The 20,836-nt window shown below is 42.3% G+C and overlaps 1 protein-coding gene across 1 annotated transcript in view; it reads right to left on the bottom strand.

The window, feature by feature from the left end:
• Positions 1–20,836, bottom strand: part of LPIN1 (lipin 1) — a 319,784-nt gene that overhangs the window by 145,922 nt on the left and 153,026 nt on the right. Inside the window, 1 exon segment of the mRNA XM_029596877.1 lies at positions 8,956–9,075. Coding sequence (XP_029452737.1) covers positions 8,956–9,075 — 120 coding nt within the window.

The following is a 20,836-nucleotide window of genomic DNA, read 5'->3' as shown; positions in this document are numbered from 1 at the left end:
GCAGTGCGCCAGATTTCTGTGCATAGAAACAAGTGGAATGTTGCAATTATCACAAAATTTGTATGCTATTTCCAGATAGCATACAATACTGTGTTTCTACTATGTAATAAATGCAGAAATTTCCATTTTCTTATGCAAAAGCATTATCACAGTTTAATAAATTGACCCCTAAATGTGTGTGTTTGTTTGAATTTCATTTCTGCTCTGCATGCCAAAACAAATCAGATCAAGAAAATGCTTATAATTTCTGACTGTGAATCAAAAAGATATTATACAGTATATAATATGAATTTGGCAAGTATGGGTGGCATCAATACTCATAGCCAATCTAAATACTATACATGCTACGATTATGAAGCACCAGTATTCCTGTGCCTGGGCTGTGATAAGATTAGATTATACAGCTCGATATAGCTTCGAGTGCTTACTATAAACACCATACATGCAAATGAAAGCTGAGACAACCATTTATTACAACTGGTTTAGCAGCAGATCTTTTGCACAATTTTCTTTCCCCAACAATTAGTCACCGCTAGAACTGTTGTACAGCTGCTTACGGAATTAAAATAAATAAATGCATGATCATACATTGGGAAAATGATTATAAATGTCTTTTCCATAGCATGTCTGGTATCAGCCAGATAAGAACTGGGAGCAAGCAAGCATTCAAAGAAAAGCAGATCTCCCACTTCTACCTGATCAATAAGAACATTGCCTATTAAGATTTGATTTTTTTAACAGTGCAATTTCAGCTGTTCAAAAAAACTTTATCATTTTAGAATTTAGATAGTTCTCATATTGTTCCAATTCTCATATTCCTGAGGACATTTTAGAATTTAAAAACCACACAAGTTCTTATTGAGCCATTTCTATGATTGTGAATTTAAGGAACTAAAGAGTACTAATTTGTTAAATATCACCAAAATCCCAAGAAAATATTACATTGAGAATATATGCAATGCAAATAACTGAACAGTGGACTCAGGAAAGGATGATTCTTGTGTTTTGTTTTGTTTCTTTAAGCAAGATGTATGGGAATAATAATAATGCATAATTTTTACTCTAATAAGCTTAGCCTCTGAGAAAGTGAAATTGCTTATTGTAATAGGTGCTGCCAATTATTGCAAAACAATGAGCCACACAAATAGCGTAAGTCAGCAGATGCTGGGGCAGAAGATCCTCCCAGAGATTTCAAGAAAACTTTGTAAGCATATGCATTAGTTTCAAATATACTGGACCTGCAACTTCTCAGTATGATATCTGGTTAAGCTACTAAAAGAAAATATAGAAGAGCTCCCAGAGGAAGTAGATGAGGTGTCTAGCTCATTAGACTGTTGTCATCAGAGAACACCTTTTACAAGTAAGTGATTTCATTTTATGGGACTCCCTAAATAACGGTTGTCTTCAATTAAAAAGGAAACACAAACCTGAATAAATAGCAATAGGGAAGAAAGCAGTTTTTGCATAGGAAAAAAAATCTTTTTTTTGTCTCTTATCCTTTTATTTATAATAAGAGATCACAAATTAAGAACCAGGCATATACAGCCTACAACAATAAAAGCAAATTAAATTTTAGGTTTGGACTATTCATTTTTAATGTGAGGCCATATATAGGGAACAAGAACAGATAAATATTTATGTATTTATTTGTCAGATTTTATATACTGTTGTTTGGAGCAAGCCTTCACAACGGTTTACAGCGATAACAACAGTTTACATCAAACAGGGTAAAAACTGGTTACATTTTAACAGGAAAATCTTGAACAGTTATGTCAGAAACTATGTACATGATAATAGCAAATTTACATGGGCGTGAATTGAAATGCGGGAAATACGGGAGATATGTGGGATGGTGGTGAGGGAGGGAAGGGAGAGGACGGTAAACTAAGGGTGGATACATACGGCAAAAAATATCAGATATTATGAGGATGGTGGAAACAGCTTTAGGGATAAAGATATTAGGACAATGTATGTATCTGTGAGAGTTGGGGATGCTTCAATAATTTGTAAAAAGTCTTGGCTCCAAGTGAGTTGTGTGTGGAAGACCATTTTTAAAAAAAGGGGTTGGAGACGGAGGAACTGTGATAGTATTCGGAGAGGAGAATTTTATCCTATGCCATCTCTGTATGTTTGTTCGAAGAGCCAGGTTTTTAGGAACTTTCTGAATAGTTTTATGTTGCTTTGTTTCCGTATGTTTTCAGGTAGGGTATTCCATAGGCATGGTCCACCTAGGGTGAACGCTCTGTCCCATACAGAGATAAGTCTGGCGGAGTTGGTTGTGGGATTGCTAGTAAAGCTTTGTTGGAAGATCTCGTGTTGCGTTTAGAGATGTGTAATTGGATTGTGTCGTTTAGCCAGTTTATTTCCTTTCCATAGATTGACTTGTGTAGTATGGTGAGAACTTTTCAATGGGTAGCGAGTGCAGAGCTTTTAGTGTCTGTGTGATGTGCTCTGTTTTTTTCTGGCCGGTTAATATTCTTGCAGTTGCATTCTGTAGAATTTGTAGTGGTCGCAAGGTCGATTTGGGAAGGCCTAGTAGAAATGAGTTACAGTAATCGAGACTCGTGAATATTAATGATTGAAGAATGGTTCTAAAGTCTTGGGGATTTAGTAGGGGTTTTAGACGTTTTAGAACAAGAAGTTTGTTGAATCCTTCTTTTATCTTCATGGAGATGTGCTTTTTGAAATTGAGTTCAGGGTCTATCCAGATCACGAGATCTTTCACATTGTCATTTAGTTTGATGCTGGAATTGTCATTGACATTGGTTTTCAATGCTAAGTTTATTGTGGATTTCCATTCTAGTAGGATGTATTCTGTTTTATCCATGTTTAGGCAGAGTTTCATGTTGTTTAGGAGTTGTTTGATGGAGTTTAGGTAATTTGTTGATATTTTGAGGGTTTTTTCAAGTGTGTCAGTGACTGGAATTAAGAGTTGAATGTTGTCAGCATACATAAAATAAGTAATGTTGAGGCTTGAGAGGAGTTGGCAGAGAGGTATGCGGTAGATATTGAACAGTATGGCTGACAGAGCTGATCCCTTTGGGACTCCTGTTTCTAGTGTGGTTGGTTCTGATTTGGTGTTGTTGATATTTACTTGAAAAGATCGATTGCTTAGGAAGGATTTGAACCATCTCAGAGTAGTATCTGTGAGGCCTATATCAGAAAGTCTACTGATTAGGTTTTTGTGGTCAACAGTGTCAAAGGCTGCTGATAGGTCAAGTAGGATAAGGAGGAAGCTTTGGCTTTTGTCGAAGCCCTTTATAATTGTATCTGAGAGGGTGAGGAGTAGGGTCTCGGTACTGAAATTTTTCAAAATCTGTGCTGTGTAGGCAACAGCACGTCATTCATTTCTAGATGCTGATTCAGTTGTTTGAGAACTGCTTTTTCAATTAATTTGGTGAGAAACGATAAGTTGGAAATTGGTTGGTAAGTTGTTGAGTTCAGATGGATTTAGATTCTTTTTTTTCAGGATGGGTTTAATTGTGGCTACTTTAAGGATGTCAGGTAGTGTTCCTTCTTCCAGTGATTTGTTGATGATGTTTGATATTGTTGGTGAGATGGTTTGTGCAATTTCTTTTAGGGTATGAGTTGGGATTGTGTCAAAATCGTAGTTGGCAGGTTTTAGGGTTTTAATTAGATTCTCTACGTCGGTGCAGGAGATGTGATCAAAGGTAGACCAAGGTGCTGAGTCTTTACTGTGTGGACTAATGTCCACATTGCAGCCTTACAAATCTCTACTAAAGAGCTGCATCTTAGTTTAGTCAACCAATATTATCAGGGCCCTGACATCATGAATCTTGTCATGCCCTTCCTATAGTTGAATTGCATTTCTCATTGTTATGCCCTACAGGTCTATTACACAACACATGACTTTTTTTTTTTTAAAACTGCAATGCCCAGCTTGTTGGAATTAAAAGAAATAAAAAGCTGGGTGAACATTCGTAGGACAATTTTCAAAGGGATTTAGCTGTCTGAGGTTATAAAAGGTCAATGATATGCAAAACACCTAACTCCCTATAACCTCCCTGCTATAGGGCGACACTCAACACATGGACTGGAAAACTAGCTATTTCCCCTGAACCCAAATAAAAAACCAGAGCCTGGTTTTGAATGGGGGTCAATGTACAGCTTTGTGTTCTTTTCATCATCCTGGTGATTCCTTAAGAACAGAGATCTTTAACAAAAGGCCCCTTGGAAGCATTTCCTTTGAAAAGGGGGGGGGGGGGGGTTGTTTCCTCTAAAATCTGCCCAGATACTCCTACAGTGGAAGCGGAAAGGTTCTAGAAATAGTCTGATGTCTCTTCACTTTCTCTCCAAAATGCCTTTCCTGCAAGTAATCTCAGAATCAGTAGCCACAGCAATGCTAGCCAGGCAGAGAAAAACGATATCAGAGTTTCCAGGACTTTGAGCCTCACTGGATATTCCCACAGCATGTCATTATACCATACATCCATGCCGGGTCCCTTCAGTTTCATTTTTAGTAAAGAATGAAAATAAATGTTGGCAAAACCAATTTCACGGAGAGTTGGACGGGTTTCATGAGGACTGACATCCTGCTGTCCTCGAAGAACACCAGTTACAGACTACCTCCAACGAAAACAGGGAACAAATCCAGTGCCAATGGGCACAACAATGTTTTTGTTGGCAACAAGCCTTTTTTCTATTTTCTTAACATATAGGGGTAGCCTGGAACAAAACAGGCAGGAAAGAGAGGGGTTCTACACTCAAGCAAATTCCGAAGGACAGACTGGCCAAACCTACTATCATGTTGGCCAACCCTATCCAGACAGTAATGAAATGTGGATGATTGGAGTACAGTTCATATTGCAGTCTTGCAGATCCCTTCCACGGGATCTGCAAGGCTGCAATATGAATGTGCTTCTTCAGCTTCCCTCAATTCTTAGCATAGGAATTCCTCGATGCAGAAGTCGAAGGGGCAGAACAGACACCTTCTCTGAACAGAAGTAAGCCAATGGTCTATCTCTGGCTCCCCTATTGGCTACTGATGTCAAAGGAATCAAATGGCTCTAATGCCATCAATGCAACTCTGGGGTCCTTCTATCAGCATTGGAAGCATCAACATCTATTAGTCTTCTGGTGTCCAAACAGACGTTTCATGAGATCCAGTCGAGATCATCATCCTTTTAGGTCATTTCTGCACACTTGCAGCACCTACAGACATCACGAAATGGCCCCAAGCACAGGATGCAACTATCATTGGAATTGGTGATAGACATGGCCTGCCGCATCGACAGCACCATTGGAATCCACTTGATATGTCAGAGTGAAATAAAAGACACAATATCAAATTCAATGGTGGTGCAGGTTGATGGTCGGCATATACCACTACAATACAGGATGATACAGAGAACTGTCGAAAAATCTTACCAAGGAAAACTAAGACCCCATGACAGACAAGCCTGATCTGAAGAGAAAAACGTAAAAAGAGAAGAGGCAAGAAACATGACCAGTGGACTCCATGTAAAACAATAGACTGAAGGGACCCCATGTGGATAAATGGTACAATAGCATGCCCAGTGAGGCTCAAAGTTCCATGCGGGCTCCGTCGGATGATGTTATCCACATGTGAGGACTGCCATCCTGCTTATCCTCAGAGAATTGTACTTATTAATAAAATCTTGCATGTTAAGCTTTTGGTCTTCTGATGTAGGCAATGGGATTTTATGCTTTGTAGGATAAACATGTTCTTGTTAAACAGGGTGTGCAGCTCAGCTTTCTGGCTCCCTGTCAGGAATACGGCGGTCTGATCAACCACCTACATGCCAGGGACAGGATGAGTCCAAATGGGTAGTAGCAACTGTTGATACATAACATGGGGGGATAATGATCAATCATTTCTCTCTCGCACACACACTTGTTTATGGCACGGTATAAAAGAGCAGGACTTTCCAGTGTCCGGTGGGAGTAGGAGATATTGTCTCTATAGACATATAGAATGCTGGACACTGAAAACCCCTTTCTCGCCTTTGCTGACCTGACGACTCCTCGATACAAGGCTGATGACACGAAGGGTGCTGGATGGCATATGCAATCATGTGGTATGTAAATAACTTTCTGTAAATAACGTATATTACCATGATGTCACATTAATAAATGATGTCATAGATATTCTGTCAGAGTACCTTACTCTCTCATTCCCAACATGCTTCTTTGATATTTGGGGGCAATTTTCCAACTGCCCACATTGCTGCAAATTCTGCAGATATTTTTTACCCACAGTCTTTGCACTAGTTGTCAAAGGAAATGCACATGCATACATTCCCTTGCAAAATTACGTAAGGAAAAGGTATCCACAGAAATGTGTGCTTCCTTTTTTGTGGCTAGCTTTTTAAACCAAACACGCATAACATTGAAAATGCCTCACCGTAAGCTCACCTCAAGGAAACCATTCTAATACAATGCGGGTAAAAGTGTACATGTGCTGAGAAGCTACACGAATGCTTTTACCTGCATACAGGATGGGACATTTTCTGATAGTCAAGTGCTGGGGGAAACACTTTTTATTGCCAAAAAATTTGCTGATCCAAAGTGCAGATTCACTCTGGTGGGGGAGCTGGGTTCAGTCAAATCCTGGAACTGCTGGAACAAGGGAAGGACAATTTTCTAAGTGATTTCCACTGATAAAAAGTATTTTAGTCATATAATGGCCCACCCTCAATGCAGCTAAAAATTGGCATTTAACTGCATTGAGAAGAGGCATTCCTGAGGTCTATATATGTGTTCAGGCATTAGCGATTCAGAAATTCAAATAAAGATAAAGGTAAAGGAGAGCAAAAGTAAACATGTAGCTTGCCTTTTCAAATTTGCGCATGTACTTATCAAGCACAATTCTGCCCATTAAAAAAAACAAACAAAAAAAAAAAAGATGCAGGCATCTGCATGCACTTTGTACCCGCAGCAATTTTTAAAGTTAAAGTTCACACACCTTTTCCTTTGATAATTGGTACATGCAGATGGTTTAGGTTTAATGGTAAATCTTTCTAAAATTAAAGTATATATGGTCATTTGTGCAACTACTTAAACCAAGGAGGCAACGTCTACTTCAGTGAAGTCAGGATCAGTGCTGGCACTCAAGATCAAAGCACTGTCCCCATACTTAGCCCCCACAGTGATGTCAGTAGATGTGAATCACTTGACACATGTAACTTGGCACATCTGACATGGTGATTGAATACCTGCAAAATCTTATATCTAACAGAACACTGTTAGAGACAAGACCAGAGTAGGCCTCATCGGAGACTGCTAGTCTTTGAAAATTATAAGGAAGAAATGCTTAAAGCCTGAGGATTGCTACTGGGAAACCAGTATAGCTTGGCCTAAGTGTGGGTAGCTGGATGATTATGCAAGCAAAGCCATTTCAGAGTATAGAGTACGTCACCATATCATGAGCTATACATTGAGATGGAACACCAATGTGCCAAACCTTTCATTCAATGCCTGACTGTTGGCTGCTTCAATTCACATGCTAAATCCTTTATGCTCATGTTGACTCAAGAGAAGAAATGATACTAGTCTCTGCTCCAGGCCACTAGCATAACCTTTGTCAACTCAGTTTGTCTTCTTGAGTTAACACAATTTAGATAGATAGGCTTAGGGTCTCTCCTGTGAGGCCCAAATCATTCTCAACCATATCTTGGTGCAGAAGCCACTCACTCAAAGACATCGTGACTTCACCAAGACACGTGCAGCACTCAGTGTGATGATTCATCAAGGTCATCACCTGAAAGTACTTTGGGCACCGCTTGAAGTCAATTATTTGCTTTCAGCTATGGTAAGGAAAACAGAACATGATATCAAATTCTGCAGAACTTGGCAGACTAAAAGATGCAACAACAAAAAAATTACAGTCAGGCTGCCAGCAAACATAGGTCAATAGAACCAAAGTCACAGTTCACAAAACAGTGCATTGTAACATTGGAAAAGCAATTTTAATTCTTAAAGCATCTGAAACTTAAAGTGACTAAAAGGAAGATAAAAGAAAAACCCAAGAAGAAAAAAATGCTCTGAAGAGTATAAGGAACACAGACATTGGGGCATCTTCCTCTAATGATGGAAAAACTAAAATTAGAGGAGCTATGTACACAGGACACCACTGCATACACCCAGAAAGCTTTCCTGAAAGCTCTGTAAGGATCTGCCACAAGAAAGTCACAGGACACATCTGTGTGACTTTATTGCACCTGCTTATCATGGAAATGACTAGTTGAATGGCACTGGATGATTAACATTATCACATTAAGATAAGTAATGACCTATAAGATTTAAGAGATTAAGCAATGAGATAATCAGACTGTCTCAATCTGACCTATAGCAAACAAGTAAAATTCAATCACAATAACTGTGGGTTGAAATTGAAGTAGGGAATCCAACATTAACTGGAGATTATGTTGACCAAACTTCATCTGTTTTAAAGATAAATGGAGGACTATCTTGCAATCTGGAATCAGCTGTAGTACATGCAATTGTTAAAAAGGAGAGGAGAGCACTGAAGAATGATTACAAAAGAACATACCTTAGAACCTAAAAGATTTCATGCAATTGTTTAGGCTCTTTTAAGGAAGATTGGGATTGTCAGTTTGTAAATTCACTTTGAGTCAAAATACCTATTAAGATAGATGGGGAGTCTGATAAAAGACAAGGTTTCTATGGCATCAATAATATTTAAAAAGAAATAGAAGTACACATTATCAAAGAGATCATGGAACTTTCAGCATCCACCAATGAAACCTTTTGGCTAAAATAAAACATAAGGTCTGAGTAATGAAATAAGGACAATAACTTCTTAGCCATTTGGCCAAGACTGAGAAGCTATGCAATATGGAGGGTTAACGCACTTCCACCCAACCCCATTGGGGAGGCAAAAGAGTTATGACCATTGCCAAAGAAGGAGAATTCAAGTGCCTGTTAAAATAAATAAAATAAAAACACACATACCTTTGAATTGGTGACCACTCTCCATCTGAATAAGGATATGATGTAGACTGAGGGAATGGGTTCACTACAGAAGTGTTTATCCCACGCACTTCATCACTGTAGGCATTACGAAATGAGGACCTAAAATTAAAAACAGGATAAAACTATTTTAACACAATAAATGAACCTTAGCTATACAAAGTCAGGCTGCGTTTAGCACAGAAATATCAAACAATGAGGCTAAAAGGTTACCGGAAACCAGAGATGCCATGTAAATCCACCAGACAGTATTGAATATGTATATTTAAGTTATTTAGAATTATTGTATACCAATCATGCTCATCCTACAAGCCTGCTCTTGAAGCCATATTGTTGCTATCTTGCTTTTCTCTCTCATGAACCAGTGTGCAGATACCTTTTTAAAGTCAAGACATAAGTGTACAAAGCCCTCCCAGGTTCCAATGACGAGAGGTAACAGCTTGATATATTTTTAAAATGCCATTAGGATGCAATGTCTAGACATATTCACTGAGCTATAGTCCTATCGGTGTTTTGGCACTGGTTGCCATCATGTCCTGAAGTTCCTGGTATTAGAAAGATGAATAATATGATGGTTGAATGGGCATCCACTTGCAGTATGGCTGAAGAACTCGAGGAATGCTGTCTGAGGTTAGACATCTTCTGATCTCCAGAATCTGAGCTTCTCCTTCACTGCCAAAGGAAATGGTGCAATCTGAGGCCTGAGAGAAGATAGAAGCTTCCAAAGTGGTGTTGGGAAGCCTCGGGCTGTGAATTACCGTCTGATCAGACTAACCGTGTCGCAATTTGGTTGGAAAGGAGGCTGTGCAGGACAGCCAAGTCCATGCTGTTGCAGGAGGTTTCTGAACTGGGACCAGTTGGCGTGGGTGTCTTGTGATGGCCAGAAACCATGAAGTTATGTGGCATTTAGTAATCTGGAGAAAAGATATGTCTCAATATATTAACTGTGCCCAAGGCACTGTTGGGCAGATGGAGAATCTGGTAATTTTATCTACAAATAAGAATCTGTGTCTTTTTGTCAGGAACAGATGATTAAGGATAATGGCAAGATAGCTAGATATTAGAAGTAGGTTGATTCTTAAATTTCAAAATCTTACTTTTATTGGAATTATTCTTCTTTATGCCAAAATTGAAAAAGCTAGAAAATGCTAAAAGACAAACTTACACCAATACTACAAGGAGCTTCCTAACCATGCTTTTTGGATGGGAACGTTATCATAGGATTAGCAAGAGCATGGTAATCCTGCAGACGCTAGGCAAGAATGCTCTCTGTAATGTTGAGTCTATGCGTGCCCAAATAAACTGATTTCCCGAAACTGATGAGAAAGCAGAGTTGCTAATCTAAAACAGGTGTTCTCCGAGAACCGCAGGATGTTAGTCCTCGTTCATCAGATGGAGCCCCGACGTGGAAAAAACTTATGTCAAAGTTTCTAGAACTTTGACTTGGAACACTGAGCATGCCCAGCATGCCCTATACCAAATGTCCATGTGGGATCCCTCTCTAGTCTTACAACATAGAATTAGATAAAAACAAAAATAGAAGAAACCCAACTCTGTGGGGTGGTGGGCGGGTTTCGTGAAGACTAACATTCTGCTGGACTCAGAGAACACTTTTACAGATAAGCAACTCTGCTTTTTCCGAAGACAAGCAGGACAGTAGTCCTAACACATAGGTGAATCCTTAGCTACAGTCTGCTCCCCAACATAAAAGGGAACAACAGACACCCAAACCAGGTGCCAATAGGCACAACAACAATGGTGCTGGTGGTAACAGAGGAGGAGACAGCCTGAAACTAAACGGCCCTAGCTGGGAGAGAGTTGGGTTCTACAACTCATACAGATTCTGAAGGACAGATTGGCCAAACCCACTGTTGCGTAAGCCATCCCCATCCAAACAATACTGAGCCGTGAATATGTGGCAAGAACTCCATGTCACAGCCTTGCAGATCTCCACAGGAACTTTTCACAAGTGGGCCACCAATGTTGTCATGGCTCTAACAAAATGACATGACCCCCAAGATGCAGTCCCGCTTAGGCATAACAGAAGGAGATGCAATCTGCTAATCAATTGGATAATGTCTGTTTGGCAACAGTAATACCCAACTTATTCCTATCACAATGTTGCGCCCATCAGTCACCGACAGCTGCACCCTCTACTGCTCACCTTTTTCCTGCCTGACTCGGTTCCTTTTGGGAAGATGGCTGCCTCTGCTTCTCCACGCCAACCCCTCTGGCGTCCTCAGTCTGGCATGGGCGATTGCGTTCACCATCTTTCTCCTGGAGTCACTTAGGGCCCGCAGCCCAGTCCTTTACGTGTGTCATGGCGGGAACCTCGGGGGCGTCCCCAACGCATGACATCACGAGCTCTGGTATTTAAACTCCATTCACGATTCCTAATACGAGTTAGCAAGGAATCCTCCATGCTGATCTCTGCATTACCAGACGTTCCCGCTCTGTGTTCACTCGCTCCAGGATGACTTAGGTACCCGCTCCTCGGGGGTCTTGTCTCGCTCCTCTACACCTTCCAGGGGTTACCTGCTACCAACAAGGACGCCTAAGGTACCCGCTCCCCAGGAGCTTTTTTTCGTCCCAGACCCCCGCTCCTCGGGGGTTCTCTCCTACTACAACTGCCAGCATCAGAGTGAGTACTATCGCTCCAGTTCTGTCTCTGCATTGTCTCATCTCTCTCTACCTAGATCCTCGGCCTACCCCGCACCGCGGACCACTACCGGATCTACTCTCACTGGCCTTCCATCTAGGCCTGGGTTCTCGGCCTACCCCGCTTCGCGGACCACCACCGGATCCATCTCCCTCTCGGGTCCTGGTGAGACTGTGTGACTACCTTGCCACTCTGCAGCTTTCAGACGGAACATTGCCATCAGAGATCTCCTCTTCTGGCTGGGATCTTTGACCGTTGCTCGGGTTACCATCTACGTTGCAGTACAATAAAGACTACGTTTCTCTGTGTCCATCTCTGCTTGGAGCTAGCCTATCACTGCAAGTCCCTGCAGGGCTATGCCCTGTGGGAGGTGCCATCTCTTGCAGCAACCAAGAGCCCACACCTCAAAACATAATACACAAGAAACAAAAAGTTTGGTGGACTGTCTACGGACTTCTGTTCGCTCCAGATAGAAGGCTAAGGCTTGCTTGCAGTCCAAACTGTGCAGTGCTCGCTCGCCTTGGTGCAAAAGGGGCCTGGGAAAGAATGCTGGCAGGACAATGGACTGGATAAGATGGAAGTCCATCACCACCTTAGGCAGGAACTCAAGGTGCATGTGCAAGACCACTCTGTCATGATAAAAAACTTAGGGTAAGGTGGATAAGTCGCTAAAGCCTGGAGCTCGCTGATCCTGCACACTGGGGAGACTACCACCAAAAATAAGACCTTCCATGTCAGGTACTTCAGGTCACAAGAGTGCAGTGACTCAAAAGGAGCTTTAATCAGCTGAGCTAATACTATATTTAGATCCCAAGACTTAGCAGGAGGCTTTAAGGTAGGCTTCATTTGAAGCAGGACCAGCATGAATCATACAGCTATAGGCTGTACAGAGATGGGCATATCAACTACGCCATGGTGGTATGCACCAATTGCATTGAGATGAACTCTAATGGAGCTGGTTTTTAAGCCAGCTTCCGACAGGTATAGAAGCAGTTTTTGTGTGGGTCAGGAAAACAGATCTATGGCTTTCTGCTCACACCACACAGAAAGTCTCCTCCACTTCAGTCCATAGGAACTTTCCAGGGGAAGGCCTTCTAAAAGCCACCAGGACCCGAGACACATCCTCAGAGTTCGAGTGGTTGAAGAATTAACTTCTCAATATCCAGGCTGTGAGCAACAGGGCCTGAAGATTAGGATGTCACAACCCGCCCCAATCTTGCATGATGAGATGTGGGGAAGTCCCCAAACTGATTGGTTTCTGGATGGACAACTCCTGTAGGAGTGGAAACCAACGGTGTACGAGGCTGGTTTGCCATCTGACTTGTACAGGGAGCAGAAACGAAGCACCTGCTTGTTGCAAGGGGACATGAATAGATCTGCATCCCATCTCCCCCAAAGGGGGAATATCCAATTCGCTACCCCCTGGTTCAGAGATCATTCATGGGGTCTGAAGGCACAACTCAGTCTGTCCATTACTATGTTTGTTGACCTGGACAGGTTCATGGCCCTAAGCACTATCCCATTTGAAAGGGCCCATGACCAGATCTGGACCACTTCCTGGCACAGGAGGTACGAGCCCCTACCTCCCTGCTGATGACATACCACATTGCTACTTGGTTGTTGGTTTGCATCAGGACAGCCGATCTCTGAAAGCCCATAGCATGTACCTGATCGCCTGAAGCTCCAGGAAGTTGATTTGACAACAGCTTTCCTGAGCAGACCAGAGACCATGGGTGCTGAGCCTATCTACATGAGTTCCCAGCCCAGGGTGAATGCATCTGTGGTTAGGACAATTTGGGTAGGAGGGCTCTGAAACGAGATCCCCTATTCCAGATTTGAAAGTATCCATCACCAGGACAACAAGTCCCAGAAGGGCGAGGTGACACTGATGAAATCCTGGAGGTTCTGCATGGCCTGGCACCACCTGCGAGGTGGATCAGTGACTGGCATCAGGACCGGTGGAGACCATCGCAGACTCCTGGCACAGATAGAGGACTGGAGCTCCTTGCAGGGAGGTCACTTCAGGGGCATCACAGTATGCGCCGTTGCATCCCTTTCCCTAGCACCGTGCATTGACTGATGCTTCTTCGGCTTCCCTTGATGCTCGGCCCAGTGCTGAGGCCAATGACGAGGACCCTGATGTCCTCGGCTTGGAGGAGATAGACTGTAGTTGCTCTCTGGCGCCCCTATCCACCAACAGAACAGATATTCCCAACAATGTTGATGGCACAGTGTCTATCGATGTGGCTCCAAAGTCCATCGCTGACAATGCCAATGGCTCAGTCTTATCAAGCTGAAGAAGACATCCCTTTGGGGTCATTTGTGTGCATAAGCGGCAACTCTGGACGTCATGTGATGCCCCCAGGCAGAGGACACATCTCATGGGAGTCAATAATGGACATGGTCCTCGAGCACAGAGGGCATCACTGGAATCCATACATGGCCATGGTGAGACAAAATAAAATGGACACAAAATCAAAATCGATGGTGGGTGACGTTGTTGGCAGGTTAGCACCAAAGTACCTCTGCTGTGAAGGAAATAGACAATGAAAAGAAACTTACCGATAAATGACAAAATCCCTGACTAGGAATGCAATCGGGGATGGACAGAGAGGGACCCGGCATCGAACGTCAAAAAAAAAAAAAAACCCACACAAAAGAAGAGAAAGTTTTCCAAAAACAGGCCAAAAAGGCCAAGATTAGAGCTCAACCATGATGCTACAGCTTTGCAGAAAAAGAGAGAGTGGAGAATGACCCCGTGTGGACGCGTGGTATAGGGAATGCTCAATGTGCCAAGTCAAAGTTCTAGAAACTTTGACATAAGTTTTCTAGAAACTTTGACATACGTTTTCCATGTCGGGGCTCCATCTGATGATGTTACTTATGTCACTGAAGAAATCCTAGTCTCTGAAGGAGGGGCATCATCTTGTCCAAGAGTGGAGAACTGCTTCTCATGACTGTACTACGATTAGACAATCGTCAAGGTAGGGAAAGATTTGTATTCCCTGATGATGCAGATGTGCTCCCTTGACCATAAAGTACTTTGTGAAAACCCTGGGAGCAGAAGAAAGGACAAAAGGGAGGACTTTGTACTGGTAGTGGGAAGAATCCACCTGGAAACTTAAGTAACTCAAGTAGAAAGCATAAATTGAGATGAGTATATGCATCTTTGAGATTAAGGGCATGAATCAATTTGCCCTACTGAATGAGAGAATTGTGCTGAGAGAGTTCATTTTGAATTTCTTCTGAATGATATGTTTGATGAGAAGCCTTAAGTCCAGGATTGGTCGCAATCCCCCGGACTTCTTGGGGATAAGGAAGTACCAGGGAGTAGAAACCCTGCATGCATTGTGAAGAAGGGATTAGCTATATTGCATGTTTGAGCAGAGACTGCACTTCCAGTATGATCTGAGGGAGATGAACTGGATCTGTACAAGGAAGCGAATAGTATGGAAAGGATGGGGTTCGAGAGAAACGCAGCAAGTACCCATATGCTGCACAGTTTTAAGGACCCAGGAGTCATTGGTTTATTTCATGCCATTTCTCCAGAAAATATTGGATTCAGCCAGTTACCAAATGGGAAGGGAAGGGATTGGTCACTGGAATCAAAAACCTGGCCCTTGTTTAGACTCGGCCTACTGAGTGGTTTTTGGCTGATGGTGCTTACACTGTCTAGGCCGGGCTGGAAGCTGCTGTTGTGACTGAGTCAAAAGCAATAGAATTTGGTACTGCTGAAAAGGTCAGTAAGGGTGTCTGTGAAAATAAGGACACTTGTATGGATAATATGGACACCATGACAGAGCAAGCTGCTCAGGCACCATGGAGAGAGACTGCACTGCCACATTCTGGTCTTATCTGGGAGACTGTCTCTCAAAATTTCTCTCCAAAGAAGTTATCTCCCATGCATGGAAGGTCCATCAACTTTTCATGGATGTCAAGGACAAAAAGAAAAATCAAAGCAAAAATTGAATAACTTGATGACTGTGAGTGGTCAGTGCACCATTCAGTCTTGAAGATGAAAGGAAATTTAGAAAAATGGCAAAAAATCTAAGACACTAAAAACCCAATAATCAAAAGCTACTTTACCAGATAAGTAGGGCTTATCCGGCAAAGTGGCAGCAGCTGAATATCTGGCTACATTCAGTAATCACCAGTTAGCCAGATAAGTCACTTATCCAACTACATAGTTAGCCATATAACTCAGGAGCGGGGAATGGGCAGATCAAAGCAGCACAATTTATCTGGTTAACTTAGCCCTGGATGCATTAAATTGCGATGTTTCTTCGCGGAGGGTCCCACTATTAAGGTGGGGTTTCACCATGATAATGAAAAAACATTGTGGCTCTATGGCACATTCTTTTGTCTTGTGGCCAAACACTGCGGGACAAAAGAAGGTGAGGTTGGGGCTCCTATTGCAAAGGACCTGCCATCGCCTTAAGAACATAACAACATAAGAACATGCCATACTGGGTCAGACCAAGGGTCCATCAAGCCCAGCATCCTGTTTCCAACAGTGGCCAATCCAGGCCATAAGAACCTGGCAAGTCCCCAAAAACTAAGTCTATTCCATGTTACCATTGCTAATGGCAGTGGCTATTCTCTAAGTGAACTTAATAGCAGGTAATGGACTTTTCCTCCAAGAACTTATCCAATCCTTTTTTAAACACAGCTATACTAACTGCACTAACCACATCCTCTGGCAACAAATTCCAGAGTTTTATTGTGCACTGAGTAAAAAAGAACTTTCTCCGATTAGTTTTAAATGTGCCCCATGCTAACTTCATGGAGTGCCCCCTAGTCTTTCTACTATCCGAAAGAGTAAATAACCGATTCACATCTACCCGTTCTAGACCTCTCATGATTTTAAACATCTCTATCATATCCCCCCTCAGTCATCTCTTCTCCAAGCTGAAAAGTCCTAACCTCTTTTGTCTTTCCTCATAGGGGAGCTGTTCCATTCCCCTTATCATTTTGGTAGCCCTTCTCTGTCTCTTCTCCATCGCAATTATATCTTTTTTGAGATGCGGCGACCAGAATTGTACACAGTATTCAAGGTGCGGTCTCACCATGGAGTGATACAGAGGCATTATGACATTTTCTGTTTTATTCACCATTCCTTTTCTAATAATTCCCAACATTCTGTTTGCTTTTTTGACTGCCGCAGCACACTGAACCGACGATTTCAATGTGTTATCCACTATGACACCTAGATCTCTTTCTTGGGTTGTAGCACCTAATATGGAACCCAACATTGTGTAATTATAGCATGGGTTATTTTTCCCTATATGCATCACCTTGCACTTATCCACAATAAATTTCATCTGCCATTTGGATGCCCAATTTTCCAGTCTCACAAGGTCTTCCTGCAATTTATCACAATCTGCTTGTGATTTAACTACTCTGAACAATTTTGTGTCATCTGCAAATTTGATTATCTCACTGAGGCACTCCACTGTCCACTCCCTTCCACTGAGAAAATTGTCCATTTAATCCTACTCTCTGTTTCCTGTCTTTTAGCCAGTTTGCAATCCACGAAAGGACATCGCCACCTATCCCATGACTTTTTACTTTTCCTAGAAACCTCTCATGAGGAACTTTGTCAGTGCCTCCTCCTCCCTCTGCCCCCAAATGGAATTAAAAATCATTGAGGTTTGGTGTCTGGTCCATCCCCACCCCTCAGCTATCAACATTAATCATTGGGTTCAGTGGAGGGACCTCCCTCCCCCCCAAATGTATATAAAACATAACTGGGGTTCAGGGAGGCGCACCCCCCACCCCCTTCCTGCATCCCCGAACCTTAAAAATTTGAAGGTCCCGCGATGGGGCCTGGGCCCCCCAGCACCTGGCCCAGTTGGCACTATTTTTCAAAATGGTGCCAACCTGATTTTGCCCCTGTCATGGGACCACCACAACCTAAAAAGAAACAAAAGTGGTGGCTGAAAGAAAAGGTTGTGTGCAGGTAACTTGAGGCAGAGACAGCACAGTGACAGCACCCCCAACCCACCCTCCAAAGTTGAACATTAAAGTCATTGGGAGTTCAGAGGTACTCCTCCACCCCAATAATTACTTAAAGTCACTGGGGTATAGTATACCCCCCACCCTGGTACCACCTTTCCCCTCCCCCAAAATTGTGAAATAAATCATTGGTGGTTCAGTCACCCCCCCCACTCTCAAGCACCTCACCAAACCCCCCTCCCACATTCTCTAAATCTTAAAAAAAAAAAAAAAAAGCTGATGGTCCTTCATTTGGGCCGGAGCGCCCACAGCAACCTGCCTGGTTGATGCCATTTTTCAATATGATGCCGACCTGATGTTGCCCGTGTCATGTGATGTAAAGTGTTAACTAAAAGGTTCAACTGGAAAGGTGTTTGTTTTTTTTAAACTATATTTCCTCATTTTATCATAGTCTCTCTTTTGAAAATTAAATGCTATAGCAACAGTTTTCCTTAATGTTCTCCCTCCAGTAATTATATCAAATACTATGTGTAATTCTGGTCACTTCATCTCAGAAGATATAGCAGAACTAGAAAAGGATGACCAAAATGATAAAGGGAATGGAACAGTTCTCCTATGAGAAAGCAGTTAGGGTTCTTTTGTTTGAATAGGAGACACAGAGTAAATATGATAGAGGACTATAAAATCATGAGTTGAATGGACGGATAAATGCAAATCAGTTGTTTACGCTTTCAAAAATAAAAGACTATGGCACTGTTGCCAAGTAGCACATTTTAAACAAATTGATGAAAATATTTTTTTCTCTCAACGCTAGATTAAGCTCTGGAATTCATTGCCAGAGGATATGGTGAAGGCAATCATCATAGCTGGATTTAAAAAATGTTTGGACAAGTTCCTGGAGGAAAAGACCTAACCAGGAAGACTTAGGAAAAGCCACTGCTTATCCCTGGGCATAAGCAGCATGGAATCTATTATTTGGGATCCTGTCGAATACTTATGACTTGGATTGGCCACTGCTGGAAACAGGATGGAGGACCTAATTGACATCTTGGTCTGACCCTGTACGATGGTTCTTATGTTCTTTATATTCCCCTAGCTTAGCAGTATTATATTAACAAGATAGACATTTCAGTGCCATTGGAAAATGTATAGGTTATAAGTTTAATTTTTTTTGATACTACTAAAACTCAATTAAACATGATCAGTTTAAGATTCAAATATTACAATCTAATGTAATGTAATGTAATGTAGAGAAATATAAATAGACATGTTACAGTTCTATAATTACATCACTAGGTGGCATCAAAGTATGCATTTTTAAGACAGTAATATATCATACTAACAGGCCAATACAGTACAGTGTGCTCCAGTGGAGCGCACTGTTAACCCGCGATTGGACGAGCATTTGACGTGCTAGCGTTACCCCTTATTCAGTAAGCCCCCCCCCCCCTCCCCGAACCTAATAGCACCCGCAACATGCATATGCATGTTGATGGCCCTATTAGGTATTCCCGCGCGATTCAGAAAGGAAAATGTGCAGCCAAGCCGCACATTTTACTTTCAGAAATTAGCACCTACCTAATTTCTCCGGGCACCGGGAAAGTGCACAGAAAAGTAGTAAAGACTGCTTTTCTGTGCACCCTCCAACTTAATATCATGGCGATATTAAGTCGGAAGTCCCGAAAGTTACAAAAAAGTTAAAAAAAAAAAAATTTGAAGTCGGCCCGCGGGTTGAAAACTGGACGCTCAATTTTGCCGGCGTCCGGTTTCCGAACCCGTGGCTGTCAGCGGGTTTGACAACCGACGCAAAATTAAGCATCGGCTGTCAAACCCCCTGACAGCCACCGCTCCTGTCCAAAAAGAGGCGCTAGGGACGCGCTAGTGTCCCTAGCACCTCTTTTTACCTCTTTTTACCACTGGCCCTAATTTGAATACTGAATCGCGTGCACAGGAGAGTGGCCTGTGCGCGCGCCGGGAGAGCTGATCATACTGCAATTTTTTACTTTTTTAACTTGTCTACCCTGTTTCCCCGAAAATAAGACATCCCCTGAAAATAAGACCTAGTAGAGGTTTTGCTGAATTGCTAAATATAAGACCTCCCCCGAAAGTAAGACCTAGCAAAGTTTTTATTTGGGAGCATGCCCGTCGCACAGAACACCAGAGCATGCAGCTGTGATTTTTTTACCCTGCAGGATTCACAGTTAGTTGTCATCACAAACCAGCATAACCAGACAACTATTCAGAATATAATAAATGTTCATTTTTTTGTTCAACAATATATGTGAATTCTTCTTCATGGAAAAATAAGACATCCCCTGAAAATAAGGCCTAGTGCATCTTTGGTAGCAAAAATTAATATAAGACACTGTCTTATTTTCGGGGAAACAGGGTAGGTATATAATAAGGCAGGGGTGGCCAACTTCGGTCCTAGAGAGCCACAAACAGGCATGCAAATCTAACTCAGGCATATTTTTTATTCATTTATTTATTTATATTCCGCTTTTCACCCTGTTTTCAGTGCTTCAAAGTGGATTACATTCAGGTACTATAGGTATATTTGTTGTGGATATCCTAAAGACCACCTTCGTGTGGCTCTGTAGGACCAGAGTTGGCCACCCCTGTAATAAGGGCTTTACTGCCAAAAAGCCTGTGCTAAAAAAAAACATAGCAAGCTTAGTATATCTGATGCAAACTGCAGAGTAATAAGCCTTATTAGCTATTAACCTGCAATGCAAGAAGGCGTGTTAAGGGACAAACTGCCTAGAGCATCTCCTTTTACTGCAGGAAATTTAACATCCTTGTAAGCTGCAGGTGTTAAAACTTCCTGCAGTAAAGAGAAGCGCACCAAACCTGGGCAGGCCAGGTTGGACCAGGCCAGTCTGGCAAGTTCTCCCTCCCTCTCATGTTAAATTTAAGCCTGCCCAGCAGGTCAGGCAGTCTGGGTTGGTCCTCCCAGTCTCCTCCCTCCCTCTCACCTTAAAAAAGAAATCAGGTCGGATCCAGGTCCATCCTCTTCCTCCAAGCCCACGCCCTCTCCCCTTAAAAAATTAAATTGGGCCCTGGAATATCCCAAGCCCTCAGTAATATGGTAGTGGTCTGTCCGAGAGTCCTTTTTTTAAGTTTATTTTAATAACAGTAAAAATTGGTTTTCCTTTTGGCTGGAATTGAAGCAGCAGGAGGATGTGGAAGCAGAAGCATAGAGGAAAGGATGAGGGAAAAGCCTGGAAAGCATGCGGTGAGCTCCGGAGG

This window comes from Rhinatrema bivittatum, chromosome 3, assembly GCF_901001135.1.
Source record: "Rhinatrema bivittatum chromosome 3, aRhiBiv1.1, whole genome shotgun sequence".
Taxonomy (NCBI): Eukaryota; Metazoa; Chordata; class Amphibia; order Gymnophiona; family Rhinatrematidae; genus Rhinatrema; species Rhinatrema bivittatum.
The sequence above is the reverse complement of the archived record's forward strand: the minus strand, read 5'-3'. Positions and strand labels throughout refer to the sequence as shown.